The following is an 8,825-nucleotide window of genomic DNA, read 5'->3' as shown; positions in this document are numbered from 1 at the left end:
CGGCACACAGAGAGTCGGAGAATCAAAGTTTATTCGCCGACGGGCTCAGAGTGGTCTCACCACCAAATTCTGAGCCCTATCTACCCGATTTTTCCCACTTTTATTAAGTTGTGGTGGTCTGGGGGGTAGAGTGTCAGGTGGTTAATGCCCATCAGGTAATAGGTTAGTTGATGTGTCAGATAATAGATTTAGTGTTATGCCGATATGCCAGGTAATAGATTAGTTGATGGGCCAGGTAATAGGTTAGTATTATGCTGATGAGGGTCTTCCGTGAGGGGTGGGGGTCTCAGGTGGCTGATGCGCCAAATAACAGATGGGGGTTTTCCTTATCGTGTCTACTCAGGGTAATTGTGTTTTCTGACATAGTTTTGCTAAAGTGGTCTTAAGGATCTGGTTTATGTGTTTTACTTTCCCTGAGCTCTGTGGCTTATAGGCTGTATGTAGTTTTTATTTGATTTTTAGTGCCTTGGTGAGGGTTTGCATGACCTCCGCAGTGAAGTTTGGTCCATTGTCATTGTCAAAGGAGAGTGGCAGACCATATCTGGGGATGATTTTTTTCAGTAGAAGTTTTGTCACTTCTCTAGTCTTTTTGGTCTGGGTAGGGACTGCCTCGACCCAGCCTGAGAAAGTGTATGTTATTACCAGCAGGTATTTATACCCCGACATGGTTTTATTTCTGTGAAATTAACTTTTATATATCTTCAAACGGGGAGGTTCCAGTGTACTGAATTCCTGGGGCGAGTCTAGGCCTCACCACTGTATTGTCTTTAGCACAGGTCTGACAGGGAGCACTGACTGCTGCAGCGATGGACGGAAGTTTGGTGATGTAGTAGTATAGGGCAAGTAGCTGCGTGAGGGCTGTTTTTTTTTTAAGTGAGTCAAGTTGTGATGTTGGGAAACAATAGAGTATGTTAATTTATTGGGGATAAAGATGTTATGGTTTTGTAGGTGTCACCAACCGTCTGAGTCCTTTTTGGCCTTCTCCTGCTGTGCCCACTGGTTTTTTTTGGGGGGTATATTTTGGTTTTTTGGGCCACTCAGGTGCCAATAAGATTTGGCATTGGGTTGGAGTGTTGTCCTCTGAACATTTTCGGGTGGCTGCAATTTTGGTTGTTTGGTCTACCAGGTGATTATTGGTGGCAATTGAATTTGTGTCTTTTTGGTGTTTTTGACAGTGGATGACCGTAATTTTTTTTGGCTCCCAAACTGCCTCCAGCAGTTGGAGGATTTTATCTCTATTTTTGATTTTTTTCACCTGCAGTCAGCAGTCCCCTCTCCCTGTAGACTGCCCGGTGCACATATATTGTGGCAAAGGCATATTTAGAGTCTGTATATCTTTGCCTTTTTATCCCTCGCATGCCTGAGGGCTTGGATGAGGGCCCATAGCTCCGCCCTTTGTGCCAACCACCCTTGGGGCAAAGGAACTGACGTGATGACCTCATTGACTGTGGTGACTGTGAAGCCTGCCAGTCGTTTCCCATTCTGGATAAAACTACTGCCATCGGTGTAGAGTTCTAAGTCCGGTGTTGGTGGAGGACTATTTTTTAGATCTGGCCGGCTGGCATAGACCTCCTCTACTGCCTCGGTGTAATCATGGTCTAGGGGCCCTGGCTTGGTGGATAGGAGGTGGCAGGATTTAAGGTTTGCACAGTCTTCAGGGTGACCCGTGGATTTTTGCATAGCAGTCCTTGGTATTGTTACAGCACAATTGACTGGGAACAGACCGGGAGGCAAAAGAAGTATATACCAAAATAGGTTTATATATGTCGATGGACTCAGAGGATGATTTTTTTACCAAATTCTGAGCCCTGAACAAAGAATGTAGCAGTCTTTTATACATTTTGGTTAAAGGGGGAGTGGGGCACAGTTACAATGAGATTAGGAGGTGGGCATAGTTACAATGAGAGAGGAAGTGGGGCACAGTGATAATGAAGTTATTTTTAGCGGGGGCAGGGTCTTGATCCACCTTGGCACCTGCAAACAGTTCACAGAGGTAAGAGTGACAGCTGTTTGGGGAGACAGCAGGGAGATTTGTCAGTGGAGTTTTCTACTTCATTATTGCGCTAACCGGTTGTTTGAAAGCCACCGGTGTCCTGAGGTGTTTATTAGAGATATTACTGTATGAGGGACTCGCACATGGAGGTTTTGTCCCAGTGTGAGTTTTTTTTTTTTATTATTATTCCAGGGTATTGTGAGGGTACAAACATTATAGTTACACTTTATGTCTTTGCCTCACCCAAGTGCGGGTTAAAGGCATGTCCTTCCCTCCCTTTAGTGCTCCCCGTGTCCTTTAGTTGTAGATTTGCCCCCCCATCCCCCTAATCCCTAGAGAGTATTTCTGCCACGTGATCAACCTAGTGTTGATCAGTTAGTACCAATTTGATGGCGAGTACAAGTGGATCCCGTTCTTTTGCTCTTGTGGTGCCTCACTTTGGATAATGGGCTTAAATTTAATCCAGGAAAGTATAAGAAGTGCTAGATCACTGTCGTTTCTTATGATTGAGTAATATTCCATTGTAAACATATACCAAATTTTGATAATCCACTCATGGATTGACGGGCACTTGGGTTGTTTCCACATTCTTGCAATAGTGAATTGTGCTGCCATAAACATTCGGGTGCAGATGTCTTTATCGTAAAATGTTTTGTGCTCTTTTGGGTAGATGCCTAATAGTGCTATTGCTGGATCGAATGGTATTTCTATTTTTAGCTCTCGGGAAAGAATCTCAGAGCTTGAAGATAATGTCTATGTGCTGAACAAATCAGATGAAGAAAAAGAACTCAGAAGCAAGAGACAAGACCAAAACTTTCAAGAAATGTGGGATTATGTAAAGAAACAGAACCTTAAGATCATCGGTCTTCCAGAGAGAGAAGAAGAAGATACTCAAGGGCTGGAAAACTTATTTCATGGAATACTGGAGGAAAATATGCCAGGGCTGGCCAGAAATCTGGACACCTAGTTTGTTTGTTTTTTTGACTAGTAGGATGGTGGCCGCCAGTGTGCGTGGAGGCAAGGCAGCCACCCTGCTGGTACCAGATTTAATTGCTTTGACAAGTAAGCCACTGGTCTCTGCTATGGGCCCACAGTTTGAGTCAAAATCCCCAGAGTCACTTTTTTTTTTATGTATAAACAGGTTAAAGTTTTTGATGAGGTCCGGTAGTCTTAGTGTGGGGGCACCTTTTAGTAAGTCTTTTATTTTCTGGAAAGTTTTTTCCTGACTCTCGGCCCATTTTAATTTTTTGTTTTCAGGCCCGCGTAGGGCCTCGTACAAAGGCTTAGCCTTTAGGGAGAAACTTGGGATTTAGATGCAGCAGAATCTGGCTGTGCCAAGGAATTTTCTGAGTTGTCTCCAACTGGTCGGCCTGGGAATTGTATAGATGGTGTGTTTTTGCTCATGTCCCAGTGTCCGGCATCTCTGAGTGATGTGGAAACTGAGGTACTTTATCTGTTGTCTGTAGATCTGTGTTTTTTTTCAGTTTTGTATCTCTTGTGAGCAATTGGAGCAGGCACCGGGTTCCCCCGCGGCAGCCTCCTCTGGTGGGACTTGCTAGAAGGAGGTCATCGACATACTGTAGAAGTGTGCAGTGGGTTTCTTCTCGTGGAAAGGAGACAAGGTCAGTGGCCAGAGCCTCCCTGAATAGAGTTGGTGAATTTTTAAATTCCTGTGGTAGTAGCGTCCAGGTCAGCTGGGTTTTTCTTCTAGTCTGAGGATCTTCCCACTTGAAGGCGAAGAGGGGCTGGCTCTTCCGAGTGAGCCGCATGTAGAAGAAGGCATCCTTTAAGTCTAGGAAGGAGAACCAGGTAACATCAGGAGGAATGAGGCCTAGGAGGATGTATGGATTTGGTACCACTGGGTGGAGAGTCACTGTAGTCTCATTAATTAGTCGCAGATCTTGGACCGGTTCGTATCCACTTCCGTTGGGCTTTTTGACTGGCAGGAGGGGTGTGTTTCATGGGGATTGGCACTTCACCAAAATCTCCTCCCGCTTAAGTCTGTTGATGTGTTTCTGAATTTTTTCTAGAGCCTCCTTGGGGATGGGGTACTGTCATCTCCTGGTCAGTTGAGCTCTTGGTTTCATTTTGATCACCAGGAGTGTATGCTGGTGTGTAAGACCATGGTGGTGGGGGGTTGTCTTCTGCCCAGACCAACTGAAAATCCTGCTGGAATTCAGGTGGGTTTTTTCTTTGGTCTTGTTGTATAGTTTTCATTCCGATTCTCGGGGCAGGGTGACTGTCATTATGAGAGTCTCTGGGGCACCGAGCATGAGGCTCATGGTCAATTTTGGGTGGAAGATGATCTGGGCTTCTAGTTTGCTCAGATCTCGACCTAGGAGGGGAATGGGGCAGTCCGGTATGTATAGGAATTTATGTCTTATCTGGTGGCCCCTCATCTGGCATATTTGGGATTGGCAGAAGGATTGAACTATTTGAGTTTCAGTGGCTCCCGTAATAGTGGTTTTTTGTTTTGTAAGTGGAGCCACCAGGGTTGTTACCACTGAGTGTTTTGTCTCAGTGTCTACCATGAACGTTATTGGTTGGCCCCCCACTTTTATTATGACCATGGGCTCCCGGAGACCAAGAGTCAGGGAATCCGGTCCGTCCTATTTCAAGTCGACCCCAGTGAGACCGATGAGGTCCTGGGTCTCTAGCTCCTGCTGGAAGCCCCTGGGCAGTTTCCTGTTTGGCGGTGGGTGCTTTCTTTTGTTGGGGCATTTATGTTTCCAGTGACTAAACTCTTTACAATAGGTGCACTGGTCAGGCTTCAGGGTCCCTCATCTCCTGGGTCCTCCTTCCCGTGGTGGGCCAGGTTTCTTGGCTGGGTCAGGTCTTTTGAGGGCAGCGGCCAGGAGTGTGTTTTTTTGTTTTATTTTTTTTGTCATTTTCCCTCTGGGAGGTCCGGTCTCGATTAACATAGATCTTCTGGGTCACTTTTATCAGCTGTGTGATGTTTATTTCTGTAAACCCGTCAAGTTTTTGGAGTTTCCGTCTGATGTCAGTGTGGGACTGCCCAACAAATGTGGCATTTATTATCTGCTGATTTTTGGCTGCCTCTGGGTCGAAGGATTGTGTAGACTCAGTAGGCCACACAAAGGCACTCATAGAATTTGTTTGGTAATTCCTCCGGCTCCTGGGTGATCAGAGTGACTTTGTTAATGTTGGTTGGTTTTCTGGCTCCCTCCCGGACCCCGTGGAGGAGAGTTTTTTGATATCTTTTAAGTGTCTCTCGTCCGCTTGGGGAGTTGAAATCCCAATCCAGGCTGGTCTTGGGTGTTGTTCTCTGTGTCCACTGCTTCATGTCCAAAGTCCCTGCTGGAGCCTGGTCCTGGAGCTACCTCCGGGTCCCAGCTATAATCTGGCATTGTTTTTTCGTGTTAAAAAGGATCAGAAGGAGCTGGCGGCAGTCTTCCCAAGTGGGATGGTGGGTCTGAAAGATGGATTTCAGGAGGTCAATGAGGGCCTGAGATTTTTTAGAGTATGGTGGAGTGTGGTGCTTCCAGTTCAGAAGGTCAGTGGTGGAGAAGGGCTTATAGTACAGGACTGGCTGACCTGGCTGAACGGACCCATTGTCCGTAACCTGTATAGGACCTCGCACCTCACATAGGGGCATCTGGAGGGCTGAAGTTGGGGCCTGAGTTGACTGTAGCAGGCAGGTGATAGGAGTCTCGGCACCAGGTTGGTCCGGAACTGGTGGCGGGGAGACTGACGGGGGCAGGGTGTCTAGTGGATTTGAGGGTATTTCAGGAGGTGTCACGGTAGGGTTGTAGAGTGGTAATGGTGGATCTTTTTCAGGAGCTTCCTGATAGATGGGTTTGGACAGTTTGGAGTCTCTGGTCTTTTGGGCCACAAAAATCCTGCTCTGTGCTTTATTAGCACAGAATTGGACCCAAGGGGACATGGGCTGAGCAATCTCTAGACATGAATTTATGTAAGGGAATTGGTAGGGGTGGCTGGGAGTCCCAGTCACAATTTTTCAAATTGCTTGCACGGTGGGGAGGTCTAAGGTTCTTGTTGTGGGCCAGTTGACCCTGAATGTGGGCCATTTGTGTTTACAGAGGGCCCTAGTCTACTGGGACTCAGCATGACACCATAATTTTCTGTGAAACTCTTTTTAAATTTTTTTAACATGTATTTAAGAACTGTAGGCTTAGATTTTATGTCACCCATTTTAGACCCTTGAATGCTGTCGCAGCTTAACAGACAAAGGGGGGATTTCTCTCAGGTGTCCACCTGGCTGTGCCCTTCACGGGAACTTAGGCGCGTCTCAGCGAAGGTGTGCCTGTATAAACCCTGGGCCTGGTCGCCCCCTTTAGGGAAGTGAATCACTGTTATGCCGGATGACGCGGCCGCAGAACCGCAGGTGAGGACCCACTCATGTTCCCTAGCTGTAGCCATGGTACCACAGTCACTCTTCACTCACGCATTCAGACAGGCAGAGGTTACATAGTCCCACCCTGGGAATTTCCTGCACTCAGGAGGTGATCAAGCTCCTCTTCCGTCATCTGACGGGCCTGACTCAGGCGGGTCCTGGGACCTTATCTGGTCCGATGTCTCCAGACCTGATTTGACTTGTCCTTCCCTCGAGTGTGTCCAGGCGGGACCCCATGGCCGGCGGGAGCTCCCGAGGAGCGAAGATATTCCGCAAAATGGCGGTTGGCGCCCGTTCGCTTCTGTTGCCGAGGTCCCGCCGGTCGCTGTGTCAGTCTCCGAACCTGTGGCTTCAAGGGGCCAGCATGTTCAGTTTTCCCAGTCAGGGAACCAAAATATTATAGCAAGTGGTCCCGAAGATAAACCGAGCCGCATACGGAGAGTCGGAGAGTCAAAGTTTATTTATCCACGGTGGCGTGGCTCAGAGTTTGGAGGCGAGGCCCCTCTGAGCCCGCCGACAAATAACATTTGATTCTCCGACTCTCCGTGTGCTGCTCGTTTGTCCTCGGGACCACTTGCTGTAACAACATGACCCAGGGGTTATTCCTGCTTCTTTCATAGGGTTCCCTTTTTTGACTTGCATAAATTATTTCTAAGTTCAGTTAGTGTGAAGTTTAGAACTAAAAGATAGTCAAGTTATCTATTCTGTTTATTTTCCTATCATAGTGAGAAAAAAGTGAACTTACCAAACACTGCGAATATACTTGCTAGCTGAATCAGTTACTTTAGCAGTGAGGCCCACTCACATAAAACAAAACACCCACATAAGCAGCTTACAGCTCTGTTAGTAAGTGTAAGTGGCTCTTAAAAGAGCCTTTGTTTCACGAAGCTCATCTAGTTAGTGGCTGGATCATTTTACTTGGAGCTGGTGTACTTGGTGACAGCCTTGGTACCCTCAGACACAGCGTGCTTGGCCAGCTCTCCAGGCAACAGCAGGCGGACCGCCGTCTGGATCTCCCGGGAAGTGATGGTCGAGTGCTTGTTGTAATGTGCCAGGCGAGAGGACTCGCTGGCGATGCGCTCAAAGATATCGCTGACAAAAGAATTCATGATGCTCATGGCCTTGGAAGAAATACCAGTGTCTGGATGAACCTGCTTCAGCACCTTATAGATGTAAATAGAATAGCTCTCTTTGCGACATCTCTTGCGCTTTTTCCCCTCCTTCTTCTGAGTTTTGGTAGCAGCTTTCTTGAAGCCCTTTTTAGAAATAGTAGCACCTTTTGAAGGAAGCTCCGGCATAATTGATATACAGCTCAATCCGAAGCCAACAAATAAATGGCATTTAGTGGAGAGAGAAGTGTGGTATTTATAGGCAAGACTCTCAAATGACGTCTTTGGCATCCAACATCTGATTGGATAATGGGTGGTGGAGTGTATGTAAATGAGGTGAAAACGGTAAGGTTCTTTGATTGGATAGACAGCTATCAGCCAATCAGATAGTAAACGACAATCTGCTGTCGGACTATAAATAACCCGAGCACCTGTCCTAACTGTTTCTTTTTCTGTTATAACGGCTTCTTTTTCTTGAGTTATGTCTGGGCACTGGAAGCAGTGGGGAAAGGCAGGAGCTAAGGCTAAGTCTGGTTCATCCGGAGCTGGCATGCAGATTCCCGTGGGCTGTGCACCGTCTGCTCTTTAAGGGCAGCTATGCCTAGCACATTTGGGCTGGCACGCCAGTGTACTCCGCAACAGTGCTGGAGTACCTGATCGCTGAGATCTTGGAGCTAGTGGGTAACACAGCCCGCCACAAGAAGATGTGCATCAACTCGCATCACTAATAGCTGTCCGCATCAATTAAGAGCTCAATAAGCTGTCGTGTGGCATTATTATTCCTTAGGGTGGTGTCATGCCCAACATCTATCCAAGCCATGCTGCCACCCAAAAGGTTGAAAGTCACTGTCACAAAGTCCAGTACGAACAACCTCACAAATTATAAAACTCCAAGAGTGACTTTAACGTCTGAAAAAAAAGCGTTGAAACCAAGGGCTCTTCAAAGCCACTAAAAATTTCTGAGAAAGCTAAGGTTTACAAAGAACAATAACTAATGATTCAGCAACAACAGATTTAATTGACCACAATTTGAATAAACAGGACTCTCAGAAGTATCTAGTTCTTGTGATTGGAATATCTGAAGTAGTTCACATTGATGTCCAATAATATTGACAGGTGAACTCATGATCTCGGAACCGTTTCAGCACCTACTTAGGTAGGGTAGGTAGGGCAACCACCTTAGCAGGCTCCTGATAGGGGAAATGCCATCCTTGGGAAAAGGAGCCAATTTAGACTGAGACATTGTTGTGACAACCTACATAATTCCTGAGAAAAAGAATGTGAATATGTAGAATCCCATTTTGGGGCATGTATTTTACTGAGGGTAGAGTTAGACTAAATAATGACT

At 46.6% G+C, this 8,825-nt stretch overlaps 1 protein-coding gene across 1 annotated transcript; it reads right to left on the bottom strand.

Moving 5' to 3' along the window:
- Window positions 1-7,282: 7,282 nt before the first annotated feature.
- On the bottom strand, window positions 7,283-7,666 carry LOC105805656 (histone H2B type 1-A). Its single transcript, XM_012638580.1, has one exon. The coding sequence runs from the start codon at window positions 7,664-7,666 to the stop codon at window positions 7,283-7,285; it is 384 nt and encodes a 127-aa protein (XP_012494034.1).
- Between the last annotated feature and the right edge of the window lie 1,159 nt (window positions 7,667-8,825).

Source organism: Propithecus coquereli, unplaced genomic scaffold (assembly GCF_000956105.1).
Source record: "Propithecus coquereli isolate 6110/MARCELLA unplaced genomic scaffold, Pcoq_1.0 Scaffold131, whole genome shotgun sequence".
Classification (NCBI taxonomy): Eukaryota; Metazoa; Chordata; class Mammalia; order Primates; family Indriidae; genus Propithecus; species Propithecus coquereli.
The sequence above is the reverse complement of the archived record's forward strand: the minus strand, read 5'-3'. Positions and strand labels throughout refer to the sequence as shown.

Coding starts and splice junctions, on each gene's coding strand:
- LOC105805656 (XM_012638580.1), bottom strand. CDS start 7,666: ATGCCGGAGCTTCCTTCAAAAGGTGCTACTATTTCTAAAAAGGGCTTC.